The sequence below is a fragment of the Lontra canadensis genome, unplaced genomic scaffold (genome assembly GCF_010015895.1).
Source record: "Lontra canadensis isolate GAN:19392208 unplaced genomic scaffold, GSC_riverotter_1.0 scaffold12, whole genome shotgun sequence".
NCBI lineage: Eukaryota > Metazoa > Chordata > Mammalia > Carnivora > Mustelidae > Lontra > Lontra canadensis.
Window position 1 is genome coordinate 29865515 of NW_022631006.1, and position 16589 is coordinate 29882103.

Below are 16589 nucleotides of genomic sequence, written 5' to 3' on the forward strand. Positions count from 1 at the left end.
TGGAATCTAGGGTAAGCACATGAAAGAGACTGAGAGAGTTACAAAGAGATGACTCAAGCCTTTTGTTTCCTCTGCAGTCTACAATAAACTTGTTCCAAATCTTTAAGTATGTCAGTCAAGTCCAATGATCACATAGTAAGTAGCACTAGGCACTGTGAAGGAATAGTGGAGGAAGCAGTTTACAAAAGTAAAGGGATAACATGGTTCCTGCTCTCAAGGAGCTTACAGCCTAGATGGGAGACAGATTCCACGCACAAAACAAATTTACAAAGTAACATAAATATAAATAAATATACATATGAATAAACAACATATGAAAGCTTAAGGGGTGCTGGGTCAATAATTATTTAGAAGTCCCTAGGTCAAAGAAGGCTTTCTGAAGGAAAAATTTGGGGACTGAGTATAATGTTAGCAGAGAATAGGGCATATGCAAAGGCATAAAAGTGGAAATAAACATGTCCAGTAAGATTAGCTTGATTAGAGCAGAAAGTCTAAACAGGTCTTGTTGAGAAGTATGGTGAAACAGTAAGGGGTTAATTTGGTGAAAGACACTGCAGTGTTAGGTCTGGTCCCTACAACAAACAGGGAAAGAGGTTTTCTTTAGGTAGTGATGATAATAAGTAGCCCCAGGTCCAGGAACAACTCCACTGCTCTCAAAAGTTTTATAGTTACTCTGAGACAGAGAAACTAGCAATGGGATGGTAGAAAATTATTCAGCATCCTTGAGTAGTTCAAGTTGAAGGAACTGCCTTCTGCAAGAACTCTTACAAAGTGGCAAGTAAAAACAATCAATGAAATTCCCAGATACAGGGTCCACCATCCAAACGCCAGCCAGCCAGAACAGTAAAATCAAGTGCTCAAGCACAATGTCCTAGACCCTTGTTACTAATTCCTGGTAGGGAGCCAATTGTGTACGCTTATAAAATAATTTATTTTTGAGCTACCATGACAATCAACTTTGATCATAACATTTTAGAAATTAAAATAGGAGGATGAGAAGAGCCCTAATCTATAGGGAATGCTCACGTCCCTGAAGGAGGACAAGTCAGTAAGGGCCCAAGTTCTTCCCTGGTCTTTAAGTGGAAAGGCAAAACATCACACCTTGAAAAGAGGCTTTTCTCAGCCAAAGCAAGTAAGACCTCTTTCTTTAAGCCTATTGATCTGAAGCTGTTCCAAGAAGGAAAAAAGAGTCCAGGCTAGATATTCAGCAGCAGCCGGAGTCGGACCCTATTTCACTAGAGTTCCGCTGGGAGGCGCTGGTTCCTACTGATGTTGAAATACACTGCTGAGGACCAATCTTGATGCCATTTGCCTGTAAAAGAAAAAAGGCAAGAGTTCCCACCTCAGTGCTAAAGTAACTGGGATAAAAGGAATAAAAAGAGAAATCAGAAATTACATTTTCTAGAAGCAGATTTGGCTTTGGCAGGTAACCATGTGCCCTAGCCAAACTGTTGTGGAACAATAATCTTCAACAATAAAGATGAGATGACCAGTTCAGATATAAGTATTATGGATGACTACAAGTGACTCTTGTGCCCATTTCTTTTTTTTTTAAGAGAGGGAGGAGGGGAAGGGGCAGAAGGAAAGGGAGAGAGAATCTTTAAGTAGTCTCCAAGCCCAGTGCAGAGCCCAACGCAGGGCTTGATCTCACAACCCTGAGATCCTGACCTGCGCCGAAATCAAGAGTCAGATGCTTAATGGACTGAGCCACCTAAGCACCTATCTTGTGCCCATTTTTAAAGCGATAGCTGTATTTAGGTTTCACAGCTACGTGCAGAATCAGGATGAGATTAGGTAAGAGCAGGAGGAGTGAAAGAGTAGATATTAGCATATAATTCATTTTCATTTTGTTAAAACCCATTTGAATGTAAGATTTGCCCTAACAATAAATGTCTCTGTGCTTAAGTTAAGAAAAAAAAAAGATTTTTTTTTTTTTTGATATAGAATCTGCTTTATAGAAATGGCCCAATTGAGCAGTTAAGAATTATATCACCCTTAAACACTGGAATAGTAAAAACTGAGGTTGCAAAGGAAACTTCCCATATTGTATAAACATTTTACATTACCAACTAATCATCTCTTTAAGCATTCTGGGCCCCAGACTTGAGGAAAAAAAAAAACAAACAGAAAATGATGACAGATTTGTATCCCTACATAAAAAAAAATCAAGTATGATTTGGCATAGCTAATAGCATGATGTTAGAAAGGAAATGCTTACATTATAGAAAATTTCTTGTCCTCTTTAACATAAAACAAAGTTAACTGTCAGCCCCCCGGACCCTTTCTCACCTCATTGTGGACATCAAATAAACCCTGCTGGATCTTCCTATATATTTCTTTGGCTGTGTTAATGAAGGCCTGAAAGAGACAAATATCATATTATTAGGCTCAAGTTTAGATAGAGAAATTAGAAAAAGGAAATACAAATATTATTCCCACTTGGATTTCTAAGGTATGAATTAGGAACCATTGAGACCAGAAAAAAATACAGAAGCCCCCACCCCCAAGTTGCTCTTTCAAAAAGAAAACAGGGATTATATGGTATTTTGATACTGACCCAAAATGTTCCCTAGATTGGCACCTTCTCCAAATAAAACAAACATGCTCTGTTCTCAAATAATTACTAAAGATATAGTCAATAGTAGGCTTCAGAATAACTACAGTAGAACCCATGAGACCCTCCAACTAAAATATTTACAAATAACACTGGTGTCTAATCCACACTTACCAATTAATGTTACACGAGGCAAAAGTGAAACTCCACTGTAGGAATCAAGGCAAAAAAAAAATAAAGACAATTCCCTCAAAGGGAGACATGTAGTCAATGGGACCACAAGATATCTTTTTCTTACCTATGGTCTTATAGAAGAAAATTCTGAATAAAAGAATAAAGATATGATGTCATCTCTCAAAAGCTTTCCCTACTCTTTCCCAAGTAATACCTCTTCAACATTGCAGGCTGTTTTGGCTGAAGTTTCCATGAAGATAAGTCCATGCTCCCGAGCAAAGGCCTCTCCTTCTTCTCTCTTCACATCCCTACGGGACTCTAAGTCACTACAAGAGATTAATTGGGAAGACAACTAAAAAGAGATCCAAGTGAAAGAAGAAACTCTTACTCTAAAAAAATCCCATGGCTGTTTCAACCACCAATTAATAATACATAAAAAATGTAGATCCTACATGACATTCTCTTATACAGGGTTACTAATTTCTGTAGCTTCTTGGAAAATTGTTCTTTAACTTCACGACAGGTGCTGCATGGTTGAGGATAATACCGTATTCTCTTATGGAAAAAAAAAAGGTTTATAAAGAGTTAGGCAGGCCCCACAATTACTCAAGGCTTACTGTGCTCCATGTTTCTTTTTGGAATGGGATCCAGTGAGAGCCAAGGAAAGAAGATAAAAGGGAAATTCCAGTTGTTAGAAAGGAGAAAGCCCCATCCCATAAAGTCAGATGCCCCATCCCATAGCATTGTCTTCCTCTTTTACTGGAATCAACCCATAAGAACAGAGAATGTCAGGAGTAAGAACACAGCTGTCTTAATTCTCACTAGTCTCATTAATACCATATGTAATAGCAGCTTGCCACCAGGGAAATAAAAGACTCAAAACAAAAATGTATAAAGTTGGGTGATATGAGGGGAAAAAAGATACAGCCACAGACTGAGAAACAGAATCAGGTGTATGGAAAGACTTTATGACAAGAAAGGATAAAAGGCTGCAGATAAGGTAAGGATGGACTGTCTGATTTCCATTTTTCTAACTGGAAATTTGCATTTCAGAGATTTCCAGTCTTCCAACCATGAAAAGAAATCAAAGAGTAAGCCCACTGTGGGGCACCTAGGGGGCTCAGTTGTTAATGTTTTCGGCTCAGGTCGTGATCCCAGAGTCCTGGGATCAAGCCCCACATTAGGCTTCCTGCTAAGCAGGAAGCCTGCTTCTCCCCTTCCCACTCCCCCTGCTTGTGTTCCTTCTCTCACTATCTCTCTGTCAAATAAATAAAATCTTACCAAAAAAAAAAAAAAAAAAAAAAAAAAAAAGTAAGCCCACAGAAGAACAGCAAATCTATAAAATATCTATTTATCATTCACCAGCTGTGTGAAGACCAGGGAAGAACTACCCATCTAAATGTCTACACCTAGACCAGCTGCTCCTCTAAGCTCCAGATCTCATCTATTTGTCTGTTCTTCATTTCCAGTCTGATGTGTAAAAGGCCCCCAACACATACAACAAAATAGAACTTGATCTTTTCCCCCTAACTACTTCTGCCCCAGGCTTCCACATCTCCATTCAGCACAGAAGCTAAATCCTGGATGTCATTATTTCAACACCTTTTCCTTCTTCATTCCAAATACCCAATTCATCCCAAAGCAAGGAACTTCCAAAATGCACCTTAACATGCGTCATCATTTTCCCTCTCTCTGGTGTTATCACCACAGTTCACGCCATCATTCACATTTAGACTACTGAAAGAACATCCCACTTCAACCCCTGCTCCCCTCCAGAGTGATCTTTTAAAATCTAATCAAGCCACATCTCTGCTTAAAACTCTTAAAAAAGCTTCCTACTGTATTTAGAATAAAATACGTAAGGACTGAAAGTGCTGAATTCTGGCTCCTGCTTACCTTCCCAACCACATCTCGTACCATTCCCCTGTGATTCAGCCCAAAATACTGATTTCTTTCAATACCATGACCTTGCCAAGGTTCTTCCCAGTTCAAGGTTTTCAGTTTGTTCAACCTATCTGATACTATTCTCTTTTTCAAACCGTGCCCACTGAACTCTTACCTATCCTTCAGATTCCAGCTTAACCATCACCCTTAATTAAAAATAGTACCCTGGTTTCACTTACTTGTGGAGCATAAGGAATAACATGGAGGACATGGGGAGATAGAGAGGAGAAGTGAGTTGGGGGAAATCGGACGGGGAGACAAACCATGAGAGACTGTGGACTCTGAGAAACAAACTGAAGGTTTTGGAGGGGAGGGGGTGGGGAGTTGGGTGAGCCCAGTGGTATTGAGGAAGGCACATATTGCATGGAGCACTGGGGTGTAGTACATCAAAAATGAATTTTGGAACACTGAAAAAAAATAAAGTTTTAAAAAATATTAAAAATAGTACCCTGTTACTCTCTTTTATAGCACCTTTCTTTCCTTCACTGTATTTATCACAGTTTGTAATTAGACATAAATCCCTTTATATTTAATATTTATGTCGCCAATAAACTATAAGCTCCATAGAATCAGGGGCATGACTCTTCTCACCTTGTACTTTCAGGATCTGGCAAATAGACATTTAGAACACAGTTCAAATAAGTAAGTATAGTAAGTCTGTGGCCACAGCTCTCTCAAGTGGTACACTTAAGGCACTACTACAAACCCACTAGAGTGCCACAGGATACTTTCTTTTTTTTGGCCACACGATAAATTTTCGAGGGAAACACAGTTAACACTCAACATTAAAACACCACATGAGGGGACGCCTGGGTGGCTCAGTTGGTTAAGCAGCTGCCTTCGGCTCAGGTCATGATCCCAGCGTCCTGGGATCGAGTCCCACATCAGGCTCCTTGCTCGTCAGGGAGCCTGCTTCTCCCTCTCCCTCTGCCTGCCATTCTGTCTGCCTGTGCTCGCTCTCTCTCCCTCTCTCTCTCTCTCTGACAAATAAATAAAATCTTAAAAAAAAAAACAACAAAAAACACCACATGAGTTATAAACTTAAGACTGTTTGCAAGATCCCTGTCAGATCAAAAGAGATCCTGTTCAATATCTGCATATGTTTGTGGAACCTGAATTTTTGGCAGTTGCTATGATAAAAAGCAAGTACAAAATTGGGGTGCCTGGGTGGTTTAGTCAGTTAAGCTTTCAACTCTTGATTTCAGCTCAGGTCATGATCCTAGGGTTCTGGGATCAAGCCCCATATCAGACTCCCTGCTCAGCGGGAAGCCTGCTTCTCCCTCTCCCACTACCACTCCAACTGCTTGTGTTCCCTCTCTAGCTGTCTCCCTTTCTGTCAAATTAATAAAATCTTTAAAAAAAAAAAAAGAGTCTTTGACCCTCATCATGATCTCAGGATCCTGGGATTGAGCCCCATGTGGGCTCCCTGCTCAGTAAGGAGTCTGCTTGTCCTTCTCCCTCTGCCTGCTGCTCCCCTTGCTTGTGCACGCTCGATCTCTCTCTCCTCGTGCATGCATTTTCTCTAAGTAAATAAAAACGTTAAAAACAAAATGATTAAAATGAAAGTCTACCTTATGCATATTTTACCACAACTATTTTTTTATTTTTTTTAAATAAAGAGCACCATAAACTAAAGAAGTTTAGGGACCAAGTAGTTCAATGTCCACAGAGCACTTACATGAATTCTGGTCCTTATTATTTCTACAAATAAAATTTTACCTCTTATTCCCAATCAGCATGATAACCATGTTGGAGCTGGAGTGTTGCCGGGCATCCTCTAACCAGGAGGTTAGGTGGTTGAAGGTTTCACGCCTACAGCAGGAAAGTTTAAAAGTGGATCAGAGGTCCATTTCAAAATGCCAAAGGAATTCCAAACACATGGGAAAAGGGGGAAAGCTACATGTGTAAAAGAAAATATTAGAGAAGCCTTTCCCCTTTAGTATTCTTACCAGAACCAGAACACAGGAAAGAAAAAGATTTTGAGAACATGGGGAAAAGGCTCCCTCCTGCCCACCTGATCGGACTCACCTAGTGATGTCATACACTAGCAGTGCTCCAGCTGCTCCCCTGTAGTAGGAACGGGTGATAGAGCGGAAGGATTCTTGCCCAGCCTTTCCCACCAACATGGCAACAAAAAATTCCCAACAAAACCAGGTTATTTCCAGAGAAAGGACTTGATCACATGCCACTCTAACACAAAGGACTTAACTTTATGACAAAGACATTCTCATACATTTTCCAATATCCTCTAGGAGAGAACAACTGGAAATAAGACTAGAAACTCAAGAGCATTTCAATCCCCACATGATACTTAACACATCACATTAACCTATTTATATTCTTTTATCTGTAAAAAGGAAACTATCTTAGAATGCTAATTCCTTGTCTAATGGAATTGGGTCCATTCCAATGGGTCAATGTAGAAAAGCAGTCAGATACAAAGCACTTAAATTGGGTATATGCTGACACTTAGTGTTCCACCACTACGGTGGGACTACCAAGGGATCTTGTCATAGCAAGTAAGAACAAGGAATAGGGAAAGAAGCCCATGGTCCAGTATAGAGTCTTCCTTAAAAAAAAAAAAACAACAATATTCAGGGGTGCCTGGGTGGCTCAGTTGTTAAGTGTCTGCCTTCAGCTTAGGTCATGATCCCAAGATCCTGAGATTAAGCCCCACATCGGGCTCCCTGCTCAGCAGGAAGCCTGCTTCTCCCTCTCCCGCTCCCCCTGCTTGTGTTCCCTTTCTCCCTGTGTCTCTCTCTGTCAAATAAATTAATAAAATCTTTAAAAAAAATATTTATACTCATCTCATTTCCAAATGGGGCCCAGATATTTATAACTGAGCAATTTTTTTTAAAGATTTTATTTATTTGACAGAGAGTGATCACAAGTAGGCAGAGAGGCAGGCAGAGAGAGTGAATACTAATAATATTAGTGAATAGTATTCAGTAAATAGTTTTCAGTGAATACTAATAATAACACAAATAGGAAAACTGAACCTCAAAGGGGTAATTAGCCAAAAGTTATAAAATCCATAACTACTGAATACACAATTAAACTCAGGATCTTAGTGTACCCTAGCTCAAAGGTTTGTTCTATTAGCCATTACATCATACAATCTAAACCTGGGTTTGAAGGTGAGAAGAGAGCTCCAGTACATTAATTGTAAGGTTATTTTTCCAACAACATGAGACTCTCTTTCTACAAGAATAATACAAATGTTTTAGTGAGCTGTGTGCCTCTTAGAACACCAAAATTAAAAATAATTCTAAAGAACTTTGTTGGTGGGGTGCCTGAGTGGCTCAGTTGTTAAGCATCTGCCTTTGGCTCAGGTCATGATCCCGGGGTCCTGGGATCGAGCCCCGCATCAGGCTCCCTGCTCCACAGGAAGCCTGCTTCTCCCTCCCACTCCCCCTGCTGTGTTCCCTCTCTCACTGTGTCTCTCTCTCTCTCTCTCAAATAAATAAATAAAATCTTAAAAAAAAAAGGACTTTATTGGTAATATTAATGCTACTTTAAGATTTAAAACATGTTTTTCCTCTCTAAAGAGCTCACTTAACGTTTTATTTAGTCCCAAATAGTTTTAGGTCTTAAATTATTTGATTCCCATTTTGCTTTTACCTTTTTCTTCTCTTCTGCTGCTGTTGAAAGGCCCCTCCCTCCCTCTGTTGTTCTAGGAACTAAAGGGAAATCTTGAGGGAGACCTATGTGATGGTTGAAGCACATGGCAGCATTTAACTTTAGCAGCCAAAATACTTCCAGGGGCTCATCAGAAAATGCCTCTTAAAAACAGATCCCTCGGGCGCCTGGGTGGTAGCTGTCGGTTGAGTGTCTGACTCTTGATTTCAACCCAGGTCCCGGTGGTGGGATCAAGCCCATGTTGCGCTCCCCCTGAGCAGGAAGTCTGCTTCTCTCCTTCTCCCTCTGCCCCCTCCCCCTGCTTGCAAGCATGTCTCAAGCTCTCTCTCTAAAATAAATAAAGAATTAAACAAATAAACAAACAAACAAACAAAAAACAGTTCAGTCAGTTAAGCATCTGCCTTACACTCAGGTCAAGATCCCAGAGTCCTGGGATTGAGCCCCATGTCGGGCTCCCTGCTCAGTGGGGAGTCTGCTTCTCACTGTCCCTCTGCCCCATCCCAACTTTTTTTTTTCCTCTCTCGCTCTCAAAATAAATAAAATGTATTTTTTTAAGTTAAAAATCAAAAACCAAATCTGTTTACTTCTTCATCTCAGTCTAGTTCATCAACGGTTTTGCTGAACCAATAACCTAGAAAGAGTGAGTGGTTCAATTTGGGCTGGTCTGTGTTGATATTAGGTATCTTTGTCCAACCCCATTAAACAAATCTGAATCAGCATAGAATTAAGATGAAGATATACAGTATATAAAAAGAATTAACACCTTTTGAATTTCTCCCAAGTGGAAGAATTGTCGTATGGTTTCAAGGTATACAAAATTAAACCTCACACAACATGGGTTTGAACAGCTCTGGTTCATTTACACGGATTCTTTATAGCACAGCACTGTAAATGCATTTACTCCCTCATGGTTTTCTTTTTCAATTTAAAAAAAATTTTTTTAAGCCCCAATGCAGGGTTTGAACTCACAACCCTGACATCAATACTTGAGCTGAAATCAAGAGTCAGATGCTTAACTAACTGAGCCACCCAGGCACACCTCTCCCTTAAGGTTTGCTTTTTGTTTTGTTTTGGTTTTTTTTTAAGATTTTCATTCATTTATTTGACAGAGAACGCACACAAGCAGGAGAAGTGCAGGCAGAGGGAGAGGGCGAAGCAGGCTCCCCTCCAAGTAGAGAGCCCAATGCAAGGCTCAATCCAAGGACCCTGGGATCATGACCTGGGCCAAAGGCAGATGTCTAACCCTCTGAGCCACCTAAGCATCCCTCTCTTATGGTTTTCTTTCTTTTTTTTTTTTTTTAAAGATTTTATTTATTTATTTGACAGACAGTGATCACAAGTAGGCAGAGAGGCAGGCAGAGAAGAGAGGAAGGAAGCAGGACTCCGAGATCACGACCTGAGCCGAAGGCAGCCACCCAACTGACTGACCCACCCGGGCACCCCACAAACTTTTTTTTTTTTTTTTCAAAGATTTTATTAATTTATTTGACAGAGAGAGAGGGAAAACAAGCAGGGGGAGTGGGAGAAGGAGAAGCAGGCTTCCCACCAAGCAGGGAGCCTGATGTGGAGCTCAGTCCCAGGACCCTGGGATCATGACCTGAGCCAAAGGCAGATGCTTAATGACTGAGCCACCTAGGCGCCCCTGTATTTGAAATTTTTAAGAGATTCCTGTCTATAATGTATTGTGTTTCTTGTGTGCCATTCTCTGGGTAAGCCTGATCATTTTTCCCTTGTCAGTCCTGATCTACTCCTTGTTTACCCACGTTAGTTTCCCATTTTGTTGACCCCATTCTCTCACATACTCCCAAAGTCATCCTGCGTGAAAATACTTAGGGATTATCGTGAAGGGTATTTTAATTTTTATTTTTATTTTCTTAAAGATTCCTTTTTTTTTTTTTTTTTGACAGAGATCACAAGTAGGCAGAGAGGCAGACAGAGAGAGAGTGGGGGAAGCAGGCTCCCTGCTGAGCAGAGAGCCCAGATGCGGGGCTTTAACCCACTGAGCCACCCAGGCGCCCCATGAAGGGAATTTTTAAAGAGATCAAGTTACCTAGTGCTTTGTTGTCACTGTTCTGGTTATTATCTAAGGATTTAGAGAGCTGTATTACCTTTTTTTTTTTCTTTTTAGTAGGCTCCATGCCCAATATGGGGCTTGAACTCATGACCCTGACTGAGGTCAAGAGTTGCATGTTCCACCAAGCCAGCCAGATGCCCCTGGAGAACAGTATATTGTTTTTATCCCTTTTCTTCTGTACATATAATTGCCCAAATAACCCATGCTAAACGAGAAAGCGTTATACTCTAGTTAATATAAAATACGGGTCAGTCCCAAACTCATTTGTGTTTTACTTCAAGAATGCATTTTGATTCTTAGGAAATGAGCCTTTCTGACTCATAGGAATAAATACTTCAAATGACAGTTGACCCTTAAACAGTGTGGGGGTTAGGGACATAAACAGTCAGAAATCTGCGTATGACTTTTGACTCCCCCAAAACTTAACGACTTTTTAAATAAATTTTATTTATTTATTTTAAGTAATCTCTACATCCAGCATGGGGCTTCAGCTTGAACTCATGACCCTGAGATCAAGGGTCACGTGCCATTCTCACTAAGCTAGCCAGGCATCCCTAAAAACTTAACTCCTAATAACCTACTGTTGACCAGAAGGGTTACCCATAACAAAAAAAAATTGATTAACACACATTTTGTTTCTAGTAAGCTAGAGAAAAGAAAATGTTGTTAAGAAAACCATAAGGGAGGGGCGCCTGGGTGGCTCAGTGGGTTAAAGGCCCTGCCTTCGGCTCAGGTCATGATCCCAGGGTCCTGGGATGGAGCCCCACATCAGGCTCACTGCTGATCAGGGAGGCTGCTTCTCCACCTCCCTCTGCTACTTCCCCTGCTTGTGCTCTCTGTCAAATAAATAAATGAAATCTTAAAAAAAAAAAAAAAAAAGTGTGGAATATTCAGAGGTATATGGCTAGTGCTTCCACTATTAGAGATGTAAGTCTGTTCAGAAGGGCAAAAGGTTATTAAAATACTTGCAAATACAACCAAATAATGTACAAGAGAATATGATTCTAGCTAAAAGCACCTGTTAATCTAGTTAATCAGCACACCCAGAAATGGTGACAACCATGGAGGCCACCAGAAAAAGACTCTGCAAAAAGGGCTTAGAGCAACTTACTTACAAGGTAACAAGTTAACTTACAACTGCAAGTTAACTTACAGTTGACTCTGCAGCAAGAGGGGAGTTAGGGACCCTGGCCACCATGCAGTCATATAACTCCCTAGTATAACTTCGACTCCACCAAACCTTAACTACTAATAACCTACTGTTGATTAGAAGACTTACCCATACTGTATCATGTTAATCAACACGTTTTATATATTATTTCTATTAAATATTGTATTTTTACAGTAAAATAAGCTAGAGAATAAACTATTAAAATACACTTACAGTACCATAGTGCATTTATTGACAAAAATTAACATATGAACAGACCTGCACAATTCAAACATATGTTGTTCAAGGATCAATTGTACTTTTAAGACAGATACCTGCATGCATAGGGAGATAGAGGATGGGAGGAGGAGAAAGGGAGGAGAAAAGGAAAATCACTGTACTGCTTATAGCTCTAAGGGCTTCCTTCAGCTCTTGAGTTTTGAAAAAAAATCAAATAATAAGTAAACAAAAACAGATTTTAGCTGAATATTAAGCAACTCTGTGCTTGCTTTCTTTAACTTCAAATAAAGATGGGGTATTATTTTTCTTAGAGAAAAGAAAAGATACAAATTAAATGAGATAATATATGTAAAAGCAATTTATGTGGATAAAACAAAATTATACGAAGTCAAGCGAAATTTTGGGAGTACCACATTTGTCAAATTTTAAAATATGCATAAACTTTGACCCAGAATTTCCATTTCTGGGCAGGCATTCCACAGAAATTCTCAAACATTTGCATAAAGATGTGGTAATCAAGGACATTCAATGAAAATTTGCAAAGATAAGAACTGGAAACCTGAATTTCAATCATTGAGAGGATCGTTAAATAAACGATGTTACAGACTTTTTAATGAGTCTATATAGTGGTTAAAAGGAATGAGATAGAGATATATGAATCTACATGGAAGTATCCAAAACATAGAAATTATTAAGTAAAAAAACTAATTCACATAGCTAGGTCTACTCAGCTATGATTCTATACAAGTAAAACTAATAAGAACAAAATCACTACCATACATTTGTACATGTGTATGTATCTGAACACAAAGAAAAAGTCTGGAAGTATAACCACTGAAACATTCCCACTGGATAGGCAGAAACCAGGAACTGAAGGAAGAGGTTTATGTGTGTAAAAGGGAACATTCAAATTTTACTCTATACACTTACATCGTTTGCTTTTATTTTTACTAGGTCAAACTCATACACTACTTGAATAATTTAAAATAAAAATACAAAGATATGGCATTCAGAATTTTAACCGTAACAGATAAAAGTGAAAACTCTTCCCCTACTCTTATGCCTACCATCATCCCCACCCTCATAGCCCCTTGCCCCTGCATCAGCCTTTACTGTTCTGTTTGGATCTTGGTCAGGGACTAAGGAGTTCTGTTCTCTCTTACCGTATCCCAAATTTGCAGTTTGATTTGTTTTCCATCAATGTTGACCATACGGGCCCCAAACTCTACACCTGTCAGTGAAGAGCAAAACAAAGGATGTGATTCTCATGAACATCACCCATGTTGAAAGGTTCATGTTTTTCCCCAATATGCCAACTGATTGCTTCTCTGTCTGCACTCAGTACCACTAAGCCTATTACTGCTATTTGCTACATCTAATTTTGTGTTTCTTAAACCTTCATTTTCCTCCTAGAATTAAAAATTAAAATCTAGGTAATAATGACCTCAGGAATGTAACCAAAAAGCAGATATGGAGATGAAACTAATTAAGAAGTAGAAAAGGTGAATAAATTTTTAGTAATGTTAATACTTAAATTTCATTTAATTTTGTAACTTTTTTAAAAAATCTAAAAATTTTGAAGTATTTCCTGAAATTTTCTCAAAGACACTCCCTAGTCCAGTATTTCCTTTTTTGCAATTCCTTAATTTTTTGTTTGAGAAAAAAGCCTACCTAAGAAATATGTTCTCAAGAATGATACATTTCAGATCTCTACTAATTCCCACAGTTTATCAGAAAATAGCCTTCCTCATAGGATTATGGAAACTGACAGTCTGAATAAACATTTTAGTCTACCTGGCATTCATCTTCTTTCAAGTAATGTTAGGACAAAACTTAAAATTGAAGGTTGCTCAAATTGAAAATAACTGGGGTGCCTGGGTGGCTCCGTGGGTTAAGCCTCTGCCTTCGGCTCGGGTGATGGTTTCAGGGTCCTGGGATCAAGCCCCATGTCCAGCTCTATGGTCGGCGGGGAGCCTGCTTCCCCCTCTCTTTCTGCCTGCCTCTCTGCCTACTCGTGATCTCGCTGTCAAACAAATAAAATCTTTAAAAAAATTTGAAAATACTTGATCATAAGTCAGACAATTTGTCCTACATTCTATTTTCATATGGTACTTTTACTAGAGGAATTCTGATTTCCAAGTAAGAAAGAACACTAAAACTTAGCTTCTGCTAAAGGGCTGATAGATGCCTATTCAGTGGCTCCACACACAATATTAACTGGACTATCTCTCTCAGATGCTGCAGTTAGTAAGACATAAAAAAATGTTTCTTACTACTCTAGACTGCTTCATCAAGAACAGTGATAACTAGTGAAAAAAATCACTAGATTTTTTTTTTTCCTTTCTGGACAACAGAAATGGAATTTGAAAAGCGAATTAAAAAAATAGAACTTGTCTTCTATCCAATTTCCCCCAGTTATGCACTCAGAGATCCTTATATTTTGCATGTATTTTCTATCCAAGTGTCTTATCTTGGTATATAAGACTGAATTCAGGGGCACCTGGGTGGCTCAGTGAGTTAAACCTCTGCCTTCCGCTCAGGTCATGATCTCAGGGTCCTGAGATTGAGCCCCACATCAGGCTCTCTGCTCAGTGGGGAGCCTGCTTCCCGTTCTCTCTCTGCCTGCTTCTCTGTCAAATAAATAAATAAAATCTTTAAAAAAAAAAAAAGACTGAATTCAGAAAGAAACAGAGTCTACACAGGACTCTGGCAAAAACTTATCACTTCATTCCTCCACTTTAAAATTTGTTATTTGTAGGGCGCCCAGGTGGCTTAGTGGGTTAAGCATCTGCCTTCACCTCAGGTCATGATCCCAAGGGCATGGGATGAGCCCCACATCAGGCTCCCTGCTCAGCAGAGAGTCTGCTTCTCCCTCTCCCTGTGCTGCTACCCCTGCTTGTGCTCTCTCACTTGCTCACTCTATCAAATAAATAAATAAAATATTTTTAAATCTTCTGTCACTTGCTTATTACCTTTAGCTGTTTTATAACTTGGTCTCTAATTTACTCTCTAGCTTTATCTTTTGTCACTCTCCACTTGAAATTTCATGCTCCAGCCATATTAAATCACTTTCTTTTCCAAAGGTAGTCTGATCGGACATTCTTGATCATTTGCAAACATTATTCTCTTCTTGCCCTGACCACCTTTCCATCTCTACAACCCCTGTGCCAGGCTAACTCCTATTCATTCAATTTTCAGCCTTTCCAGATAGAGGTAGCAGCCTCTCCTCCCCTTTTACCATAGGAATTTAGTTATCAGCATCTGTTCCAGCTCCCTCCTATATTGGCAGACTATAAGCTACTTAAGGACAGGCACAACGTTTGCCTAATTAAGCGCTATATATCATTGGCACCTTTTACACTGTGCTCACTTCATATTAACTTACAAAGATATTTTCCTGTAGATGTTATCCTCTAAATCCTTTTCTAACCCCATTACTTATTTGGCTTTGAATAAGGTGTACAGGAGCAGAAGTAGCTTCAGATTTCAATAAGGATAGGAGTTAGGGATTTTATTTTATTTTTTTTAGATTTTATCTATTTGACAGAGAGAACACAAGTAGGCAGAAAGCAGGCAGAGAGCCTGATGTGGGGCTCAGATCCCAGGACCCTGATCCCAAGACCCTGAGATCATGACCAGAGCGGAAGACAGAGGCTTTAGCTCGCTGAGCCAACCAGGAGCCCAGGAGTTAGGGATTCTACTCAGAAACTGCATTTGCGTGGCAAGAAGGCTAGTTTCAGATACATTACTCATTTGGAGTTGGGTTATGGAGATTATGGAGAAGGGGTTGCTAAAGTCCCAGGAGGCCCCTGCCTTAATACAAATGTGCTGCAAATGTTTCCGCCTTCCATTATCACCAGTGTGATTTTGGAATTCTACTATACTCTTTTCTTTAAAAGTCATTTGTTTCATCTACCTTCTAACTCAAGTCTGGGAGGGCTCTTCAAATTTACTACTTCCTCTCCAACACACAAAAATATCTACGTGTTGGTGATCACTTTGAAAAACATATGTGACGTTTGCACTAACTTACCACAAAACAAGGTGAGTTTTTTTAATAAACAGTTAAGCTTTCGTGGAATTTTCCATAAACATACAAATTATATTTAGGGGGTAAAAGCCCCAGGGCAATGAACCCATATCTCACGCCCATCTCTGAAGTTACCTTTCAATGATTTACTCCCCATTTATCAGCATTCTGTTAGTCACTCTTTATTTACCATAACTTTCGACTAGCTTAAAAATAGGAAAAGGTAACTTTTCACTTGGAATACCGAAGCCAGCTAACTTCCCACTTCAGCTAGTCAGGTTTCGTTATCTCTTCTGCGACAGGTAGGTGGACCTACCTATTGTGAGGTCGTGGACAGGCTGGAACCGCTTGTCTGTAAACTGCAGGAGGAGACATGACTTCCCCACACCTAAAAAAGGAAGACGCACGTTCTACGAGTCACGCGGCCCAAGAACAATCTCGAGTCCGGGCGTCCGGGGCTGGGGAAGGGGAGCCCCGAGCCCCGCCCCCGGCCGCCCCGCCCCCGCCCGCTCTTCATTTAATCGCCCAGCCCACTAAATGAGCCCCGCCCCACGCCCCGATTTGTGAACTTCGGATCCCCGCCCCAGCCGTGAGGGTAGTCGCCCGCAGCTTACCTGTGTCCCCGATGATGATATACTTGAAGAGATAAGCATAAGTCATGGTCCCGTTTCCTCTGGATTCCGGGTCCGCCCGACTTCTACAGCCACTAACCTCCGGCCTCTCTAGCCGCGCAATCGACCGATCTCTGGCCCCTCTAGCCCAGATCACGTCTCTATTGCTCTCT

General features: G+C 40.1%; 1 protein-coding gene across 1 annotated transcript; it reads right to left on the minus strand.

The window, feature by feature from the left end:
* Positions 1-461: 461 nt before the first annotated feature.
* On the minus strand, positions 462-16580 carry RAB2B (RAB2B, member RAS oncogene family). The gene is made up of 8 exons (XM_032857032.1): positions 16420-16580; positions 16122-16193; positions 12939-13006; positions 6701-6783; positions 6392-6484; positions 2943-3054; positions 2290-2358; positions 462-1312 (listed from the first exon to the last, which is right to left on the minus strand). Exons 1-8 carry the CDS (start codon positions 16463-16465, stop codon positions 1205-1207), a joined length of 651 nt encoding a protein of 216 aa, XP_032712923.1. The 5' UTR covers positions 16466-16580; the 3' UTR covers positions 462-1204.
* Positions 16581-16589: the final 9 nt, after the last annotated feature.

Excerpts from the sequence above, each read along its gene's own strand:
- RAB2B (XM_032857032.1), bottom strand. The coding sequence starts at position 16,465 with ATGACTTATGCTTATCTCTTCAAGTATATCATCATCGGGGACACAG. Across the intron at positions 6,784-12,938 it reads AACTGCAAATTTGGGATACG|GCTGGGCAAGAATCCTTCCG; the intron begins GTAAGAGAGAAC and ends TTGGTGGGAAAG. Across the intron at positions 6,485-6,700 it reads CTAGTGTATGACATCACTAG|GCGTGAAACCTTCAACCACC; the intron begins GTGAGTCCGATC and ends TTCCTGCTGTAG.